Source organism: Malaclemys terrapin, chromosome 2, assembly GCF_027887155.1.
Source record: "Malaclemys terrapin pileata isolate rMalTer1 chromosome 2, rMalTer1.hap1, whole genome shotgun sequence".
Lineage (NCBI taxonomy): Eukaryota > Metazoa > Chordata > Testudines > Emydidae > Malaclemys > Malaclemys terrapin.
Window position 1 is genome coordinate 282,686,833 of NC_071506.1, and position 22,537 is coordinate 282,709,369.

General features: G+C 43.2%; 1 protein-coding gene across 3 annotated transcripts in view; it reads right to left on the reverse strand.

The window, feature by feature from the left end:
* SETD2 (SET domain containing 2, histone lysine methyltransferase) overlaps window positions 1-22,537 on the reverse strand; it is a 147,051-nt gene that overhangs the window by 45,692 nt on the left and 78,822 nt on the right. For 2 of the 3 annotated variants that reach the window (XM_054016772.1, XM_054016773.1), the window contains exons 13-15: window positions 15,172-15,220; window positions 11,699-11,879; window positions 5,263-5,938 (exon numbers count right to left, since the gene is read on the reverse strand). In XM_054016772.1, the coding sequence (XP_053872747.1) occupies window positions 5,263-5,938; window positions 11,699-11,879; window positions 15,172-15,220 (906 nt within the window). Of the gene's footprint in view, window positions 1-5,262; window positions 5,939-11,698; window positions 11,880-15,171; window positions 15,221-22,537 lie in introns of those variants that run through there. The other variant, XR_008443709.1, reaches the window with a different exon arrangement.

Here is a 22,537-nt window from a genome sequence, read left to right on the forward strand (position 1 = left end):
TTATTTTTTTTTAAACCTGCTGCCTATTACCTTCACTGGGTAATCTTGGTTCTTGTGTTATATGAAGGGGTAAATAGCACTTCCTTATTCACGTCCTCCTCACCATTCATGATTTTATAAAGCTCTATCACTGAAAAGGGTCTAGGTATAATCTGTACCTGTAGACTGAGAAGACATAAGAACAGCCATACTGGGTCAGACCAAAGGTCCATCCAGCCCAGTATCCTTTCTGCTGACAGTGGCCAATGCCAGGTGCCCCAGAGGGAGTGAATCTAACAGATAATGATCAAGTGATCTCTCTCCTGCCATCCATCTCCACCCTCTGACAAACAGAGGCTAGGGACACCATTCCTTACCCATCCTGGCTAATAGCCATTAATGGACTTAACCTCCATGAATTTATCTAGTTCTCTTTTAAACTCTGTTACAGGCCTAGCCTTCACAACCTCCTCAGGCAAGGGGTTCCACAGGTTGACTGTGCACTGTGTGAAGAACTTCCTTTTATTTGTTTTAAACCAGCTGCTCATGAATTTCATTTGGTGGCCCCTAGTTCTTATATTTTGGGAACAAGTAAATAACTTTTCCTTATTCACTTTCTCCACACCACTCATGATTTTATATACACCTCTATCATATCCCCCTTTAGTCTCTTCTTTTCCAAGCTGAAAAGTCCTAGCCTCTTCAATCTCTCCTCATATGGGACCTGTTCCAAACCCCTAATCATTTTAGTTGCCCTTCTCTGAACCTTTTCTAATGCCAGTATATCCTTTTTGAGATGAGGAGACCACATCTGTACGCACTATTCAAGATGTGGGCGAACCATGGATTTATATAAGGGCAATAAGATATTCTCCATCTTATTCTCGATCCCTTTTTTAATGACTCCTAACATCCTGTTTGCTTTTTTGACTGCCGCGGCACACTGCGGGAACGTCTTCAGAGAACTATCCACAATGACGCCAAGATCTCTTTCCTGATTAGTTGTAGCTAAATTAGCCCCCATCATATTGTATTTATAGTTGGGTTTATTTTTTCCAATGTGCATTACTTTACATTTACCCACATTAAATTTCATTTGCCATTTTGTTGCCCAATCACTTAGTTTCGTGAAATCTTTTTGAAGTTCTTCACAGTCTGCTTTGGTCTTAACTATCTTGAGCAGTTTAGTATCATCTGCAAACTTTGCCACCTCACTGTTTACCCCTTTCTCCAGATCATTTATGAATAAGTTGAATAGGATTGGCCCTAGGACTGACCCATGGGAAACACCACTAGTTACCCCTCTCCATTCTGGGAATTTACCATTTATTCCTACTCTTTTTCCCGTCTTTTAACCAGTTCTCAATCCATGAAAGGATCTTCCCTCTTACCCCATGACAACTTAATTTACATAAGAGCCTTTGGTGAGGAACCTTGTCAAAGGCTTTCTTGAAATCTAAGTACAGTATGTCCACTGGATCCCCCGTGCAACAGGGTAAGAGTCCCTCAGTAAAAGGTCTCAGACATACTGGTACCAAGCAGAGTGTGATTAAAATGTCCTGGGACACAATATGTAAAAATAATAAATAATAAATCATCATCATCAAATATTCCGAAATCCTTCATTCTCTTGCAATAATCACCTTTAGGTAAATATTGTTCATTACAGCTCTGGGTGAAATCTGCACTTGTTAACTAAGACAACGAAAAACTGTTTTGAAAAGAAATAGTGGACCAGTTCTGAATGAGACAAAGCTTCCTTAGACTTGAGTCCTGTACACAGGCTGAACCACAAGGGGTAATATGACCCACAGATTGTAAACTGGGGAATCATAGAATTGTAGGACTGGAAGCAACCTCAAGAGGTCTTCTAGTCCAGTCCCGTGCACTCAATATAACACCTCTACTCCTACGCGTTGGAGCAGAGGTGTTCTATTGCCTCTGTATTTGGCACTGATGCAATCACTACTGGAATACTGTATCCAGGTCTAGTATTTAGAATTCAGGAAGGATGTTGATACATTAGAGAGGATTCAGAGAAGAGCCATGTGAGTCATTAAAGGATTGGAAAACATACCTTACAGTTATGGCTTCTGGGGTTTATTGATTTCGCTTTTGGGGATTTTTTTAAAGCAATTTGAGTTTTATGCAGATGTATTTTTTCAAGGCTCTCTTTGTATATACTTTAATGTGTAATATATATAATTACAGTAGCATATACTGTAATTAGTAATCTCTTTGTAACATTCCTTAGTGGGCTTTAACAAAGTACTGTTTCAAACTCCACAATGTTAAAGCACACTAGGGGATCTTTAGTAACAACCAGTAAGGTCTAAATGGACCAATTAATGCTCAACAAATCTATGCACTTTAGAAATCACGTCCATATAATCTGCATTACTGCTCTGTATAGACAAGCCCTTAGATACCAGTAACCATTTCACGTGTTAATCCAATAAACACCGATTTCATTTTTGAGAGAGAGAGAATGTGTGCGTTTTGGGGGTGTTTATTAGTTAAAACCTAAAATCGGAAGCTCTACCCATAATAATAGACTCAAGGAGCTCAGTCTATTTAGTTTACCAAAAAGAAGGTCAGGGGTGACTGATCACAGTCTATGTACCTACATACAAGGAATAAAAAATAGGTAAGAGGGATCTTCGGTCTAGCAGACAAAGGTATAACAAGATCCAATAGCTAGGAGTTGAAGCTAGACAAATTTAAACTCAAAAAAGATGTACATCGTTAACAGTGAGCATAATTAACCAACAGAACAACATACCAAGGTGCATTCTCCATCACTGGGAGTTTTTAAATCAAGAGTGGATGTTTTTCTAAAAAGTTATGCTCTAGTTCAAATAAGAATTAATTCAGGGGAGTCCTATGGCTTGTGTTATGCTGGAGGTCTGACCAAATGTTCACAATGGTCCTTTCTATCCCCGTAATCTATGCATATATATGATCATCTCTCCCACCTCCACTAGTGACTGACCTCTCTGTTACTGAAATTCCTGTATTAAGCTTTCAGTTTTGGTTGCACATCAGCAGCAAATATTCTTTAAACACAGGATGTGAACTGGCTATTTTTTTAAGTTGGCATTACACAAAAATGATTCATGAAGAGTGAATGAATACACTTATGTCACCCTGAGATGCACTTATGTGCCTTCATTATCACTATTTTTCAATATTAATAGCAATTAAAACTATTTTCCATTTATGTCTGAGGAGGTTAAAGTAGCTAAAAACTATTGAATTCTCATCACTGCTTTGAAATATTGTGTGGATTTTACAGCTTGGTAAACTGAGGTACAGAAATGAGAAGAAACCTGTTCAAGCCCAGTGATAAAGCAATAGAGTAGAAAAGAGAATTTAGGACTCCTGGCTCCCAATTCCCTATATCTAATCACAATCCCTCCAGTAATGGTACTACACACATCTGTGTATTTAAAGTCTGTATCATAGCCTAGATATGACTGTGACAGAACAATAAAAGTTATGCTAGAATCAGCCCATGGAGTAACCACGACAATTACATGTGGAAATGGAAGATTATGTGGAACTCAGCAAGTAACAACATATAGCTGATAACTGAAGTCCTGTTTGTTTATTGTGCCTTCTCCCTTGAATTGATGCATTTTTGAATTGATGCATTGAGGGATGCATTTTTATGCTCTTGGTGAGTTCTCCCTTCCATCATAACAGAACCAACTTAATCTCTTTATTGTATTTGGAAAATGCAAAAAATAGATCTGAGAGTGGATTTAGTGCTTCTAGGAGGAGCCAGACTGATACTAGCAAAATTGTCTGCAGAAAGTCTACAGCAGGGAAATTCATCTCCCAGTGCTCAATCCTGGCCTACTGGGACTACCTCTAGTGATGAATGTGTGTGTGTGTGTGTTGCAAGGGAAGGCTTCCATCTCCATGGCCCAATCAGTCCTGGTTGATCTGCTGAGAATGCCAATACGAAACAAATTAGCGGTGGGCATGTTTTTTGTGATGGACACTTGTCCACGAGGAATTGAATTGACTAGTCAAGTCATTTCACACAGCCCACCAAACAGGTGCTAAATACCAACATCAAACGGTGATAATCATTGATCTGTGCTGAATTCAAATCAGGGACCTACAAATGAAGGACCATTTGTCCTATTAGCAATCTTCAGAGCCACCCAGTTACCCCATGTGCTGCATTTGAAGGAAATCTGAATCAGCAACACAGCTGTTACCTAAGATCAAATAGCAGAATCTTTATTAATAGGCAGAAGGAGTCCAAGATTGATTTTTCAGAGTGCCAGATTGAGTTTAACCAAATCGGTTAGGGAATCGAAAGGGAATGAGTACGGAACACTACATTTTTTGTCGTCATTTCAAGATCTGGTTCCAAACGAAACCCCTCACACCACTGATGGATTGCAGTAAATTGCATGGCATCAGTATCATGGAGTTCCAGCATCATCATAAACTACTCCCTCTTAACCCTCAATTCAGGTCAGCAGAATCCCTGAAGGAATAGATTTCATTGTACTGTTATCCCAACACAGTCTTCTACTTCAGAACTGCAGTAACACTCTAGGGTGCACAGGTACTGCATTCCATATACTTGACAGAGAACCTTAGAGCCCTTGGCCACGTTTCTAAAAATCCACCCACGGGTTAGGAATGTTAAATGACTGCACACCTGCATGTTTTACTGCCTCCATAACATACTACGTAAGAGCATAATCCCTTGCCCAGAAGTATCTGTTCTCAAAAACAGACAACATTAACAACAGAAAAAGTAATGGATAAAACATATATGGAGTAGGAAAAATCTCTCTCCAACTGCTAAGCACTCAGTCCCAATGACTAAGAGATGCTTCACTCAGAGTTGGTAAGACAACTCCTACCTGTTCATGCTCTCTGTATGTGTGTATATATAGCTCCTCAATATTTATTCCACTCTATATGCATCCGAAGAAGTGGGCTGTAGTCCATGAAAGCTTATGCTCTAATAAATTTGTTAGTCTCTAAGGTGCCACAAGTACTCCTGTTCTTTTTTTAGATGCTTCACTGTGCACATTAAAGAAAAAAAATCTTAAATTGGAGGAGTATGCTTTACTCAGACCCCACAAAGCAGGCCCACATGATTAAACTGCACCAATGCTCCAGACTCACCAGATACTAGAGTTAACGGTAGAAAAATGTGTCTTTCAGCTAGCAACCTAACTCCTTCCATTGTCTGGTGCTTATCGACAAACTGTGTTTGAAGGGCTCATTATGCATTTTCTAACGGAGAGTTACCTGTACAATTGGTGGAGTCGTCTGAGAATAAGGTGATGCCACACCGTAAACAGTCTGACACGTCTGTCCTGGGTAATATATGGTTGGCTGAGCCTGGGCCGGAGAGTACGGCTGTTGTACAGCGACCGCTTGCGGATTGGAATCCCATACTCCATAACTCTGCCCCTGCACTGGCCCCGGGGCAGGCACGGGCAAGACAGCTACATTAGGTTCCTGATGGACCACGGTGTCACTTTGTGCTACGTACTGAGGCGCAGAAACCTCCATCGTTGTTGCTACGTGTTGTACTACTGGTACCGGCTGAGGAGTAGTCAGGGGTGGCTCGACTGCGTGCCCAACCAAAGTCTGGGGATGCTCATAGGCTGCAGGAGAGCACATAGGATCCAGGCTCGGCGTGGGTAGTAGCACCTTCCCAGCATTGGGATTGCTGGGATCCACATAAGCCTGCATGGGATAGCCAGGGGGATAGCCAATAAAGCTGTGGTGGGGAGCGCTGTAGCCCAGGGTATCGTATGGAAGCGGGGAAGTCATCCCTAGGTTCTGTAATTGCTGCTGTTGTTTCTGAGCCTCCCGCTGAGCTACTTCCTGCTCGAACAGCTTCCTGCGTTCTTCCGTGGACAGCTTGTTGCGATCCTTGAGACGCACTTTCTTCTTAGAAGAAGCGGGTGTGTCATACCTGAAAAAGAGAACCACTTCATAACTTCTGCCCCAGAGTTACACAGATTATAGGGGCACCCTCAGATGCTATTTATAGATAAAGGCCCATCAATAAATGCATTAAAAACCAAAAGGAGAGGGAAGGTAGGAGTCATAACAGAACATTTATTGCTCCAAATTGAACCTTAGATCACATTTCTTCACTCTAGAGTGAATTTTAAAATTCTTTTAAAGAAAAGACAGACTGAAATAGAGTGCAAAAGAAAAACAACTCCCTAGGTTTGGACTTTTTTCCATGTCATACACAGACTCATATTCTCTGCATGTGTGCGCAAGACATTCACATATATGTGAATACACACATATATACACACACACACACGTATAGTATTTACTTTTCTAAACAGCCCATTCAAAATAATGCAAAAGATCTTGTTTGTATCATCACAGGCAGATCTAAACCTGAAACTTAACCTTTTGGTGGAGGAAAGAAAACCACAGTACTGAAAGAACCCCAAACGAAGTATCCAGTACCACACCAGATTAAAAAAAAAAATCCAGTGAAAGTTTATTCAGACCAGCAATAGTTTACACGTTCCCTTTCTGGGCTCCCTCAAGCTGCATTTGCATAAGTAAAAGTTAACATAACTTGTTATACATGGGGTAAATGTAACATACTATCCAGTAATAGAGGCATTCCTAAAAATTTTCATAGCGTGGTCCACGTCTTGTTACTTGGTTCCCTCTCTTCCCATTAACATATCATCTCTCTGTGGTCAGTACAGTAATGGCCTATTGGAAAAGTAATATTAGGAAAAGAATATTTTTAGGGTTTTTAATGCGCTTTTAGCAACTGGAACATGAAGAAGCCAGAACCTTGTGATTAGCCAGCCTTTTGCGAGCCAACAGTGGTTCGGACCACAGCTGGGTAGCCTCTGCCGCGTTGCAATATAATGCATAAGCAAAAGGAGTTTGGGCAAATGATCTTTCCAGTGGGAACCTAAACCTTAGAATTCCCTAACTATTGTATGTTTACACTGGCAAGTCTTAATTGTGAATTAAGAGGTTGACATTGAGTAGCATCCAAAAATATTGAGGAACCTCATGTCACTGTTTCCCCACTCCTGTAATGCTCAGTCCCCTAGAGGATTTCCCTCTTCACAGCTGCATCATGGCTCTGGGTCTGTCAGAGCATTTAAGGATTTTAGCAGAGCAACACAGGTAATTATGCTGTCTCTGTGTAACATACATTTTATGTGCCTTTATGCCCTCAAGTTCAGGCAATGCAACCCAAGAGAAATTGTGCTGGATAATCTAAACAGTATCTATTGCATTATAACTTTTCCTAGTGGTCAACATGATAGCAGATAACATTACACTGATATTTCCTTATAGCTCCCTTTTTATAGGCTCATAAATTTCTCAAAATGTATCTGTTTTGGCTGATATTTTCCATGCTTCGTGACTCAATTTTTTTATAAAGGGAATGAAATATATTCACTGATCTGGAGCTATGCAAGGGTGAAAAACATTCAAACGTTTCTGCCACAAGAAGATTAAGACTTCTTTGAATGCATAACTCAATAATTGACATTCAACCACTGAGACCTTTTGGAACGTTAATTATTTCTGAATACTAGTCTCCATCTTAATTTGCAAATGTTAAACAATGGAATAATAAACAACTGACTTCCATTTAGAGTTGTGCTATTTACTGGACCACAGACCTGCCTAAAAAAATGTGGTTAGACTTTTTCTGTTTATTTATTTAAATAGAAATAATAATTTTCTTCCTGAAACACAAAACAGCTGAAGAGATTTTCCAGGGGTAAAAAAGATAGCTTAGGTCAGACACAAAGCATGTAAAATTAAAGATGAAAAGGTGGATATTTTTGAAAGTTATGAGTGCATGAAAACAGGGGTTACAAGTGAAAATGCTTTGCTGCATTAACTATAGTGGGTTCTACAAAGCATCCAATATATTCATATATGTCAACTTTTTATTCATGCATCCAGTGTGCATATCAAGAACATATTGCTACAAGTACATTAGTTAAGATGCCCTTTTGTTTCTTCAGTCCAATTCAAATACCTGTGAGTATTTATGTTTATATGAATCTTGTTGGTAGTGAGAATCCAATTTAAATAATTAAACGAAAAAGTCAATATATTTTTCTGCACTTATCCGAAGAACTTACATTAAGAGCCAACTCACACAAAGGAATAAATACAAAAAAAAAGCAAGTGATTCAGTCGTGACATTAAGTGTGTGTCATAATCGTTCCTCCATTCATCCAAGGGCCCATCTCCTCTAGGAGAATCTCCACTCCAGAGAAGCAGCAAGGGCAAGGAAGCGTGGCAAGGGCATGGCGGCATACCTCCAAATCCTCCAGTGTTCTGAGAACATCTTTGGAGTTCTTCACCCCTCTGATGTCGTCTGTTCTGCTCACATCCACTATATGGATTTCATACAGTTTTTTGGGATGAAGTACTATCCAAAGTGCCCTAGCTACAGACTGATTGGCCCATATTACGAGATGGGGTCAGATTAATGATTATTAGGATGCCTCTAAGGGCAGTGATCCCCTCATTCGCCAAGCCTCATTTTTGCCATGCTACATTTTGCATATTTTCCTCTTATACAAAGTCGCTGTTTACACAGAGAGGGTGTATCTGGGAAGAACATGCAAAGAAAGGGCTTCCTGACCTCTAGCACCAGAGACCACTCATGCTCAATCATTTGCTAGTCAGTATTTTCTGTTTTTCTAATTTTCCTCTTGCTGTAACAAGAGCTTTCCTGCCATGAAGTTTACCTTGTCTCATGTTTCCTGGGCTTTTTGCCTTTTTATCTCTCTTTATATATGTTAGTAATTCATCCATCTCGACTTCTGCCTCCAATCATGTGTTTGGTTTTTGTTCTGCAAATGGATATTTTTTGTGGATTTATACTCCAATTTTTATGCTGGCCTTTCAAACGTGCTTAATAGAGAATAACATGAGGACAATGGAATGCTGAGTTATTTGAAAAATGGGACTTTTTTGTAATCAATTCTTCTGAAGTCCATATAGTAGACCTTGACTGGCTTGGTACTGGCTTTAACAAGGATGTGTGCTGCATTTTAGATAGAACAAGAGTTCTGTCTTGCCCCCCAAGAATCCCACATACTTAATGTAACGTTTATTAACGCCACAGATCTCTGCTGCCTTTCATCATCTCCAAGTATCGCTTATTCATAATTCTCAACTCCTTGTTTTCTGTGAACAGCTCTACTCACTCTGCTTCACTTGCCCAACCCGCTCCACCAGCCGTCACATTTGTCTCTCCAGCCATCAACATTGGCTCACAGTATCTTGGCTCTCTGAGCAGGGGCCATTTTATTTCCTTTAGACTCTACACAATTCCACACTCACATACAGCACTTGAAAAATAACCATCCAGATGACAGCAGTTGCTAGCCCAGGCAGTTTAAGGGTCCACATGAAAACGAAAGGATATTCTGTAGTGTGATTTGACATTGTTAACGTACACATATGGCTCATGGTCAATACTTGGGATATACTTTTAGCCATTTGTTATATTTAACAGGACTTTTCTCCCTCCAAACATGGCGGTATTTGCTAATCCTGCAGAAGGAATATATATATTATATTAAACATGGACCATAACTATTAAATTTCAGTAGGTTGCCACACTGTTCCCAACCAACTTTCTGTATGCCAATTTCTCCTCCTATTGTCCGCCACTCCATTTACTTCCATCGGGTTGTATTAATGACATCAGAATAATGAAAGTGTGCATGAATTCTGACTTTAAAGTTGCAAGCAGTTTAATGTCAGGCAGACAGGAGTGGTTGGACCACAGGACTAGGAGCCAGAAGGTTCTCGAATTCTAATCCTAACTTCCTGCATGGTCTGTGACAAGTCCCTTTTGGACTGGGGGTTGAAACTCACTCAGCAGATCTGAGTCCAATACCTAGTTTTGTCAGACTTCCTGTGTGATCTTGGCCAAGTCACAACCTCTCTTTCCCTTAGTTTCCCATCTGAAAAATGGGGATACTACCTCTTTCCTCCCACCCTTTGTCCATCTTGTCTATTTAGATTGTGAACTCCTCTGGGCAGGGACTGTCTCTTACTCTGTGTATGTACTGCACCTAACACAATGGACCCCGGATCTTGGTTAGGGCCTCTTGCTGCTAATGTAATACAAACCAAATTAAATCACTTCTGAATTGTTTTTGTGCATTGTCAATTTCACTGTTTCCCATAGGTAATTAGCCAGTTCTCCCCTTTGTCTGGATGTTTCACAGAAAAGTATTTTTAAAATAGATAGTTTGACCAAAAAAAAAAAAAAAAATTGCAAAGGGTCTCAGGGGCAGGTGTAGTAACTGAAGCTACTTTAAACTAATTAAAAAAATTAATCTCTAACCTCTTATTTAAAGTTTGCCTATATGTAATATGAAGACACTGCTTACCTACCTCATAGGATATTTTTGAAGGGCTAATTAGATAGCCATCTGGAAAGAACTTTAAAGACGAGACGTGCTATACAAGTAGTATGCAAGACGGGAATAGCAGCGCTTCAGTAACCTCTCATGTGCTGGCAAAGCTAAGCTGTGAAGAAACTGTGCAGGGAAGACGGCCAACAGATTGCTCAGGAAGGACCACCATCATGTGGAGCCATCTTAATTGTTTTTATAAGTTTCTAAGGCCTTGTCTTCACTTACCGGAGGGTCCGGCGGCACGCAATCGATGTTCTGGGATCGATTTATCGCATCTGGTTAAGACGCGATAAATCGATCCCGGAAGTGCTCGCAGTCGGCGCCGGTACTCCAGCTCGCCGAGAGAAGTACGCGGCATCGACGGGGGGAGCCTTCCTGCCGCGTCTGGACCGCGGTAAGTTCGGACTAAGGTACTTCGAATTCAGCTACGTTATTAACGTAGCTGAATTTGCGTACCTTAGTCCGAAGCAGGGACTTAGTGGGGACCAGGACTAAGAGTCACTTTACCTGAGCAAATGTAGCCTGATGAAACTGTTTGTGGAGAAAGGGGAAGGAAGGGTAATGGGAGAGAAATAGCTGCCTGGTGATGTATTTCCTTGGGTTATTTTTTGCTGGATAGCTATTGGATAATTTCAATTTTTTATATATAAAAAGGTGCTTTTGAGGATTTTCTATGTATCCAGGGAAGTTATTTCATTTTTGGCTTTGCACTTTTATTATCTGCAGTGTGCAGGCAGGTCCTAGTGCAAAGTAATTTAAAATTAAATACAGTATCTCCTGGATAGGCTAAGGGGACGTCTTCTGAGTCCAGTTTGGGACCCTCTGACTTCCCCTCTAAACTTTCCCACTTTCATGGTCATTTTTGAATGAGGACTGGATACGGCTTCCATCACCAAAACACCACCAGCATAATTCGTTCCCAAGCAGCACTGAGAAGTTGATGGGAGGCGCTAAGGGTATTTGTGATGGTCTGGTCAGCTCTTCTCAGCTGTAGCTACACAACTCCAAGCAATACTAGCTGAAGCGGACTACATTTGAAGCCATCATCTACAAATGAAAGACTTGCTTCCACGTCCATTATCAATAACCACACAGCGTATTCATTTAATAGAAAATTTCCTCTTTCCTATTTATTTTCAGGTGGTCACAAATATCATCTTTAGCAACTTTAGTTAGAAAAGGCAGAATAAATTCAACTTTCCCCTCCTGGACTGACACAGGATCATCAGAACCCTCAGCATGAGTATCCTTGATGGAAACGGTACAGTAAGACAACTTGCCTGTCATCCGGCCTCTTGGTTCCTCGTTCGTAGGCCGAAGATGGTGGGGACAAGGACTCTCTCCGTTTCTTCTTCTCTTTACTCTGGCTCTGCCTCTCAGGGTCTCTCTCTCTGCTCTGGTTGGGATTCTTTGGGGTAGCAGTTTGGTCCCTATGACCCACTGCATCCCTCCCACGATCTCCTGTTAAGCAAGATGGATAAAAGGAAGTAGTCTTTACATTTCAGTAGGTTTCTGCTTTCACCTTTGCTGCTGTTGTAGTATGTGTATTTTTTGGTCCATTCACGCAAATGAAATGCAGGATGCCCCATATTAGCACTACACTGTTGTTATGGCTGAGACAATACTTTCTTTTTAACACCCTATTTTTAGTGACTTCTCTCTTTCCTGGGGTATTACGTAACAGACTGAAATGTATCATGCTTATTCTTAGACCCCATGGGAATTCCTCCTCCTCCTCCAACTGGATTTGAAGAAAATTATGTAATCAGAGTGAAAAATGAGGTCTTCAGACCTTAATATAGGTTATTAGATGCATTTTTGCACTTGAAAAGTTTGGATATAAAAAAACTTGGCATGTACATAGTCTTCAACACTGATTATGTATTTTATTAGACTTGAAAAGCATCTGGCTAAGAACTCTAGGAGTTTTTAACAAGGGGAAGCACGCAGTGTGTGTGGTAAAACTTGAATTTTGTCACCAGATAATCAGCCCAGGTGAAAAGTGCACTGGCGGAGTGTGCCTTTGTATCAATCACTAGGGACACGTTTTGACACTACGGCCTCTTTCATATTCAGTTTGAACATAATTGTTTCTGTAAAACCCTTTTAAACAAGAAACAGGTCCTAATCAGTGTTTAAACATGTTGACACAAGACAATATATTCCTTCAACTTTTTGGCACTCTATTATATGGGGGGAGGGATAGCTCAGTGGTTTGAGCATTGGCCTGCTAAACCCAGGGTTGTGAGTTCAATCCTTGAGGGGGCCATTTAGGGATCGGGGCAAAAAATTGGTCCTACTAGTGACGGCAGGGGACTGGACTCAATGACCTTTCAAGGTCCCTTCCAGTTCTGAGATAAGATATCTCCATATATTATATTATATATCTTTTACACTACTGTAATTTTTCACAATTGATCTGTGCACGCCGAATTTACAGCACTGACAAGTTACTATAGCTATCAAGGAACTGTCACATTAATTATAAGACACTTGCAGTGAGACAGGTCATGATATTTTGCACTGTTATCAGTGATTCTTCAATAGTGATCTCCAGAGCATACGCGGTCTGTCTGCAAAACAGTGTCACACTGATGAAGCACCTATCAGTCTGCAAGGAGTGATGCCTTCTGCTAACTGTAAGCACATTCTAGGATGCTTTTCATAATGGCCAACCCCCAACACCTACTTATATCCTGATTCCTGTCTTAGGCAAGGGTGGGTCGGGAAAGAGGAATTAAGCACAATCAAAATTACAGAGGTACCAAACATGCAAAAGGAAAGAACTGCCAAGTGACCTGGAGAGTAAGGACAGCAGGAAAAAGGGACATTTGGCCCCATAAAATAAGAGCCTCCTACAAGCTGTGAAAAGAAATAATTTTTATAGAATCAGAATTTAAGACTATTGAAGCCCATCCGATAATTTCTACACCTAGCCCACAACTTCTCTCTGAGCTATGAATAAACGGCAGGGATACAAGATGCAGATTTCATAATCAGTTACACCTATCACATTAAGAGAATTTCTTTAACAGTGTCCTATTTTTTCTCTCTTTAATAGGGTCTTAATATTAATGTCTCCTGTATGGCTGCCAGATGGAAAGGCATAGAAAGGGGAAAGAGAAGTGGAGACGATGCTTCAAGAGAGGAGCTTGATTTTAAAAAATGGCTCACTTTTGAAAGCCACAGCATTATACCACAAGAGAACTCTGAAGTGAATGTATTATCGCAGTATGAGTGCACATATAACATACCACGGTGCTGTACTGTATTAATAGCTAATTCCTTGAGTGCTCATATCTGAATCATTGCAAAGCTGAAAATTTGCAAGGACTTGGTTGTGCAAATGTCTAATATATCCAACACATCTCAAGAATGCCATTAATTCTTCAGGGTGCAGCAGAGTATTTTCTAACAGAAAAACTACCCTTGGGCAATGTCGCTAGCACAATTCAATTAATTTGTCAAAGGTCACCCAATCAATGTAAATTGTAGCATGAATTGCTGCTTGTGGAGAGCAGTGGGGTTGCTCTTTCTGCAGTGCTCGAGAACAACCTCTTTAGCTCCAATCTTTTTTACGTCAGGAAAAAAAAAAAAAAAAAAAAAAAAACAAAACACCCAAACCAGGCTCTTAGTCCCTGCAAATGGGCAACATAAGGTGCCCAGAGCATATAAGTCACTTTCCACAAATGCCCCTATGTCAGGTAGCACTAGATGTAATTTAACATCTTGTTTTAATTGATTTTGTTCTTGTGGGGCTGTGCATAGATAAAAAGTAACAAGCACTACACACCAGTTTTGAGTTCCCCCTCTCCTCATGAAACAGTGAGTAACAGGTGCAAACACAGTCTGAGCTAAAGTTACAAATCAGTGACCTGGTGAGACAGAACAGAATTGCAACCTAGGGGTACAAACTGCTTCTGTTTCATGTTTATATCGAACGCCAGTATGCGTGGAGATCCTTGGACCCATGTACAAAAGAGCTACTGATATGTAAACTGAGCTTGGAAACAATGTTCTAATCTTGCCTTTTACCCAGGCTATCGTACCATTCTCAAAATTGGTTTAAACCCCTTTCAGGTCCACTCACATTGGTCTGCTGAAAAGTGGTTTTAAGCTGGTTCAGCAAACATGACTTAAGGCCTGGTGCGTACGACACCTGAAGCTGGGGACCCACCAAAGGAAGATATTCAGTTAACGGGAGATGCACTGTATGGAGTCCAATACCAATAGGCACAGAGAGAAGCCTCTGAGTTTAAAGCCCCCTCTGTCCATGTACCGATAAGCCTCTGTACGTCCCACTCTGAATTTCCTTACTGTGATCAGATTATGTATTAGCTGTAGAGAGGAACACTGGCCTCATAGTTAAGACACTGGGCTGGGATTCAGGAGATGTGGGTTAAATTCTTAGCTTTACCATAGACTGTGTGACTTTGAGCAAGTCATTTACTCTCTGTGCTGCAGTTCCCTATCTTAAAATGAAAACAGAAATATTTCCTTTCTCCCAAAGTTCGCCTGTATTGTCTATCTAGATTGTAAACGGTTTAGGGCAGAAACCGTCTTGAACAATGTGTATGTACAGCATCAACCACAAGGGATCCCGTATATTGTAATATATATAATAAAAGAGTGTGTGCGCGTGCGCGCAACACCTCTCTGATAAGCATTCAACTTTAGACACAAGGAAAACAAATCCTCTCTGGAGGAAATTACAGTTTTAGCTGCTACCTGAAAGGTATCCTTGACTACATACCACTAGTCTCCTTTTCAGCTTGACTCTTCTTCGGGATTCGATACACCTCCTGCAAAGCAAGCCAGAAAAATAATCAGATTTTCAGCGGGACATTGAGACTACTGCTGATATAACTGTGGGGTGGGAAGGATCACAGAAGTCCCACAACTTTGTAAACAGAACAAAAAGGTCCAGGTCTCTTAAGTGCAGATATAGTTCTAAAAATGTGGCATTGTGGTAGGTCCTATTTTATTTTCTCTCAATAACTTGTATATCAAATCTGTTCAGTTTATACAACCATACCAAGTGCTACAGTCACTCTGTGTCAGCAATCCAAAGTATGTCAGCAGAGGATTCAAGCCAGCAGGATCTAAAGTTGCCATCTTTCCTGTTGACTATAAATATATAGAGTTGGAGATGTACTGAAATAAAAATCAAAGGCTGCCTTTTCTAATGGTAAACCAACTCTGACCTGAATTAGGTCATTCTCTTTCTGCCTCTTAAGGCCCTGTTTACACTAGAGAGCTTACAGTGGCGCAGCTGTATCAGCGCAGCTGTAAGCTCTCTCATGTAGCCACTCTAAGGGCTTGTCCACACTGGCACGTTATAGCGCTGCAACTTTCTCGCTCAGGGGTGTGAAAAAACACCAACCCCCCGAGCGCAGCAAGTTTCAGGGCTGTAAAGCGCCAGTGTAGACAGTGCACCAGCGCTGAGAGTCGCACTACGCCCCTCGTGGAGGTGGTTTTTTCAGAGCGCTTTAACGTTGCCAGTGTAGATTAGCCCTAAGGTGACAGGACAGAACTCTCCTTTTGACGTAATTAATCCACTCCCAACGAGTGGTGGTAGCTATGTCAGCAGAAGAGGTCAGATATGATGTGATCGACCAGGCCAAGACAATCGTTCGAGCTAAGCAGAGCTCTGCTTCAAGTCTGAGAAAGGCAATCACAGTGTCACTGCTAAATGCAATGTGGAACAGATTGGGAAGCCTAGGAGTTAACTCTGTTGCAAGGAACCATTCAAAATGAAGTGGCCCATTAACACCTCTGCAGTCATAGGACAAAAGAGGGTTAGCCATGTCTACACCAGAAACCTTAGGGCTTGGCTACACTTGCAAGTTAGAGCGCATTAAAGCAGCCCCAGGCACCCTAACTCCTGAGGTGTCCACACTGGCAAGGCACGTAGAGCGCCTGGACTCTGCAGCTGGAGTGCTCCTGGTAATCCACCTCCACGAGAAGCATAAAGCTTGCTACGCCCCGGCTGAAACGCCCGGGCATCAGTGTGGACAACGTATTGCATTACTGCACTATGATTGGCCTCCGGAAACATCCCATAATCCCCTGAAGTCAAGTGGCCACTCTTGTCATTGTTTTGAACTCCGCTGCAGGCATGGGAATATCCCCTTTCAAAGCTCTGTTTCTGACAGCCAGCATGCTTATCTGCTCCGGGACAAAGCAAACTGAACTTACAAGACAGCACGCTGACACACACTCAGCCCCCCAAAACACACTGTCTCTCCCCCCACGTACACACAACACTCCTTGTCACACTCCACCCCGCCCCCCATTTGAAAAGCATGCTGCAGCCACTTGCACACTGGGCTAGCTAACACAAGGCACTGCTCTTTGTGGCGCTGCAAGAGCGCTAATGTGGCCACACCAGTGCGCTTGCAGCTGACAGTGTAAGCACACGGCAGCGTTTTCCCTGCTGCGGTCTCCAAAGGCTGGTTTAACTCCCAGCGCTTTACATTTGCAAGTGTAGCCAAGCCCTTACACGGGCACAGCTGTACCGATGCAGCTGCACTGCCGAGATAGTTCTTTTGTGTAGCTGCTCTAGGCAGATGGGAGAGAGCTCTCCCGTCGACATAATTAACCCACCCCCAACGAGCGGCGGTAGCTATGTTGGTGGGGGAAACTCTTGAAGATGTGCAGGTTGGTGGGAGAGGTCAGATATGGTGTGACCGTTTTGTGAAAAGTTTTTGCCCATGGGTAGAAAATGCTAAAATAGACAAAAACACCCATCAGATGCAAGCTCCTCACAGACCAGGACACATCAACTCAAAGCAGCACCAGATATGCCAACTTTCATGAACTGATCACAAGAGACGTGATTTCTGAGTAAAATTAAGCCTCACTCATGATCTTGTGATAAAACTCTCAAATGTCAGGATTCACGGCTGAAAAAACAAACAAACAGAAAAAAACCTCCTGACATTTGAGAGTTCTGGAAGTGAGGCTAATTTTACTTAGAAATCCTGTCAGCCTAGGGTATGGCAGGGACGCCTGCTGTCAGGTTCACCTCAGGAATGATGGTTCCCTTGCCAGTCTGGGAAGTGGGAGAGGGGACCCTACTGCAGCTCCCAGGCCTGGGGAGGGCAAAGAACCCTATGAGGAGCAAAGGTGAGGCTGGGAGAGATGGATTATGGCCTGGGGACTGCAGGGGGCTGAAGTGACAGGGGTGAAGGCTGATGGGGTGGGGGGCTTTCTTGATGGTGGATTCTGAGCAGATGGGATGAGTTCTGGGAACGGTGGGAAGTGATGCGGGGGTGCTGAACTGATAGGCGGATGAGAGCAGCTGGGGGACTGAACTGAGGGGGGTTGGATAGGGACAGAACTGATGGCAGGAGATGAGCAGATGTGGGGGTGAGAGCTCCTGCAGCAGGGGCCAAAATCACCTTATCTAATACATAAGGAAGAGTGAACACTAGTTGTCCCAGGCACACACCCTGGGGATGGGCAGGGGGAGTTCAAAAAAATAAATCAAGAAACTGACTTAAAAACAGGTCAATCTTTTTTTAAAAATGTCATGACTGTTGGACCAATCTCATGATTTTTGATCTCTCGAAGTTGACACTGCAGCACTAGACCCTGCTGTAACAGATGCAAAACCCGCAGACATATCTCCACTGCTACGATGATCAATCCCCTCACCCCCCCCAACAGCACACCTTTCAAGATCCAAATATACCTATCACAACATGTGGTGCACCTCAGACCAGCGCATAAAAATGCCCCACAATAGCTTTGAAGATAGAACCAGACAATCACTATGCTCTCGAATGAACTCACACAGAAAAATGATAAAAGACAAAAACATGCTATCATCTGCAGGCGAGCACTTTGCACAAAATGATCACTCTATACATGACCTCTCAGTCCTCGTCCTCAAAGGAAACCGCACAACATCTTCAAAAGATAAGCCTGGGAGCCTACAGTGATTACTTTGCTAGACACCAAAAATCATGGACTCAATAAGGATACTGGTTTTATGTCTCTTTACAACAACCTGTAACCCACTTACACTCCTTTGTCCTATGACTGCAGAGGTGTTAACAGCCCAGTTAATTTTGAGCGGTCCCTTGCAATGCATTAACTCCTATACTTAATCTGTTCCACCTTGTATTTAGCTGTGACACTGATTACCTTTCCCAGGTAATCTGGTCTATACTAGAAAATTAGGTTGGATTTACTATGTCGTGAGGGGTGTGAAAATCTACACTCTCTGAGCAACATTGTTAAATTGACCTAAGTCTCCGTGTAGGCCTTGTCTACACTAAAGGGAAAAGTCGATCTAAGCTATGCAATTTGAGTTACGTGAATAGCGTAACTCAAGTGAACATAGTTTAGATCTACTTACTGCGGGGTCCACACTACGCGATATTGACGGGAGACACTCTCCCGTCAACTCCCCTTACTCTTCTCTATCCCGTGGAGTACAGGAATCAATGGGAGAGCGATCTGCGATCAATTTAGTGAATCTTCACTAGACCCGCTAAATCGACTGCTGATGCATTGATCGCCGAGCGTCGATCCCCTGGTAAGTGTAGACAAGCCCGTATATAGCACTAGGCCTCTTGGGGAAGTGGATTACCTATGCCGATGGAAGAACCCCTTCCATTGGGTGTAGGCAGCGTCTACACTGAAGCGCTACAATGGCGTACCTGTAGCATTTTAAGTGTAGACAAGCCCCCAGACTTGAAGAAGAGCTGTGTGTAACTTGAAAGCTTTTCTCTGTCTCTTCCACCAATAGAAGTTGGTCCAATAAAAGCTACTGGCCACGTCTACGCTACAGACTTCTATTGGTATAACTGTTGCTCAGGGATGTGAAAAATCCACACCTCTGAGCGACGTAGTTATACCGACGTAGCCCCCCCATGTAGAAAGCACTATGTCAACAGGAGAGCTTCTCCCATCGCCATAGCCACCGTCTCTCGGGGAGGTGGATTAGCCACTATGACAGGAGAAACTCTCCCATGGGGTTAGCAGCGCCTTAACGAAAGGGCTACAGCAGTGAGGTAGCACTGGTGCAGCTGCACTGCTGTACATGAAGACAAGCCCATTATCTCACCCACCTCGTGTGACTCTTATTTTATTGTCAATAATCACGGCCCTGCAATCAGAACGGAACTGAAGTACAATGGATTATGCAGAAGCCAGTACAGATTCCAATTGACTCTTCGGTAAGTGTATTGGCTCTAGAGGGCTAACAGCTAGAATACTTATCAGGAAAGCAGTCCTATGTAGAAAGGGTGCTTACGCTTAAGTGCCTTCCTGCGCCCCAGAACCATGGTTGTGAAACCGGGACTGAACATGTTTAGCCGACCCTCTCGTAGCAAACAGTTTCAGCACATCTGCCCAGTAGGCTTTTCCAGGAAAAAGTGCATCAACTGTGCATGGTCATACCTTTCACGTTACACAATTGTGGTTCAATCAGCGCACCCCAGGAAAATACAAGCAGCTAGCCCACATGATCTCAGCTGCTGGCACAAAGCTCGGGGGTGTTTCTCAAGATAGATGTTTTAGGATCTGGGATTTCTTATGCCATGCCGAGAAGCCAACAGCCTCATTGGACATAGTGAAGAAAGGAAACCTGCTATGTGATTCAGGCTGCTATGTTTTCAAGCATTAAAGTGTCAAAGCTGGATTGCCTAGCATTGAGCAACATGTAATCCCACCTGTAGCTGATCTCTCTATATTGCTGACCTGACCTACGAGATGATGCTCTAGGCCAAGGGTCTCAAACACGCAGCCTCCTGGCCTGCAGGGTTATTTTCTGCAGCCCGCGAGCTCCTCGCGCCCCCCACGTTTACCTAGAGCGGCTCAGGCCTGACACGCAGCAGGGGCAGGGCAGGCTCCCTGCCTGCCCTGAGCCCCATGCCACACCTTGCACTCTGACCCCCTGCTCCACCCTGCACAGCTCCCCCCACTACCCTGAGCGCCCTGCCGCATCCCTCCTGCACCCTGACCCCCTGCCGCACCCCTCACCCCTCCTGCATCCCAGACCCCAATTCCCTGCCCTGAGTCCCTGCCACACTCCTCTTGTACCCCCTGGGAGCAGGGAGGGGGTGGAGTTGGGGTGAGGATTTTGGGGAAGGGGTTGGAATGGGGGCAGGGAATGGGCAAGGCCTCATGGAAGGGGTAGAGTGGGGGTGGAGCCGAGGGCGGCACGGGGGGAGGTGTCAGTAATGCGGCCCTCGGGCCAATGTACTAGTTCTCATGTGGCCCTCGTCGTCATTTGAATTTGAGACTCCTGCTCTAGGCCAAGCCCGGCTTTACCCCACTGGCAGAATAATAGTGTGACCAGCGACTACGAAAGGAATTTGATGAGGAAATTGGATGACTAAGCACACTCTCAGCATTCTCTTTGAACGGAGCTAGCTCTGATGCTTGAATAAGACCATGCACCGGGTGAAGAGAACTGATTCACACTGTGGAAGTTGGCTACCAACACTCACTACTGCTGCTTGACCTACATGTAGAGCTCAGGGAACTCATCAGCAGTCAACACTGTTTAACTGTTCACACTTCTACCACAGAGACAAGGTGGATGAAGTAAGAGCTTTTATTGGACCAATTTCAGTGGGTGAGTGAGACAAGCTTTTGAGCTTTTGCAGAGCTCTTCTTCAGATCTGGGAAACTTACTCAGAGTGTCACAGCTAAATACAAGGTGGAAGAGATTCCTCAGCAAGGGGTGGGGGCAGGGAAATAGTTCAGTGGTTTGAGCATTGGCCTGCTAAACTCAGGGTTGAGAATTCAATCCTTGAGGGGGCCACTTAGGGATCTGGGGCAAAATCAGTACTTGGTCCTGCTAGTGAAGGCAGGGGTCGGACTCGATGACCTTTCAGGGTCCCTTCCAGTTCTATGAGATAGTAGTAGTACTAATATATGGAGATATACCTAAGTACTGCTTATGCTGAACAATCTGTTCCACCTTGTATTTAGCTGTTACACTCTGAGTAAGTTTCCCAGACCTGAAGAGCTCTGTATAAGCTAGAAAACTTGTCTTACTTACCCACTGAAATAGGTCCAATAAAAGATATTACTTCACTCACCAGCCCTGCTGACAGCAATTCCGAACCCCAGGACAGAACAGTCAATGGACCCCCTAGAAAGGGATGGCTGAGGTTTACAACGCTACCTTTTATGCTATTGATAACACATTAGAACCCACTATGCGTAAGCTGTGGCGTTGCTTGATCTAGTTAACTTTTTTCCCCAGTTACAGCACCAGTATTAAACAAATTGTGAGCCTAAATATATGATGTCGAATTTGTTATTTTGAATTATATATTTAAATTAAACAAATACATTATGGAATAAAATTAATTAATATATCAAACATTTAAAGCAGCACAAAGTAAAAAAACACCTAAAGTATCAAGTAGGCTACTTAAACACCTAATCGTGATTCATGTGTAATATAAAGACAAGGAAAAACTTGATATACAAGATATAACTGAATATGACCAACCAGGTTAAAATACACAATACAATATTTGTGCAGCTGGTGCTGTGGGACATCAACACCCAAAGCAACGAGCAGATGGTAGGCATGGTCAGCCACATCTACCGGGAGATCTCCAAGGAGGCGACCAGGGGATAAGGCAGAGGGAAAACCCATGCCTCATTCTCTGGCTTAGCGGTGGAGGTGGCCCCTTATCCTGCACTCCGGATAGCGGCTCGTCAGCCAGTGCTAACGGCAGCGAGGGCGGGGCTGGCCCCACCTGCCTCTCGGCAAACCTAGGGTGGTTCAGTTGGGTGGCTGAATTTTCTGGCTTGTGTCTGGCGATGAGCTGCAGCCCCAGGGGAGGAAATCTGGTAGCGCAGAGGGAGCTTGTTCCTCTTTCAAGTCCCCCTGTCCTCAGCCCTGCAGCCGGAAAGCCAGCACGGCAGGCATAGCGGCTCCCGAGCAACCAGAGGAGACAGCAAGCTCCGCGGTTCCCAGGCTGCTGTTGCAAACGCTCTGCCAGACCAGCAGGGTGCAGCAGCGCTCTGAAAAACTGTTACTGGCACAATGGGGGAAGGCGCTCTGTACAGAGCAGCAGGAAATGGATTTCTCTCTTTTTTTAAATTTTAATTTTTATTAAAAAATATGTATCTATCCCATCCAC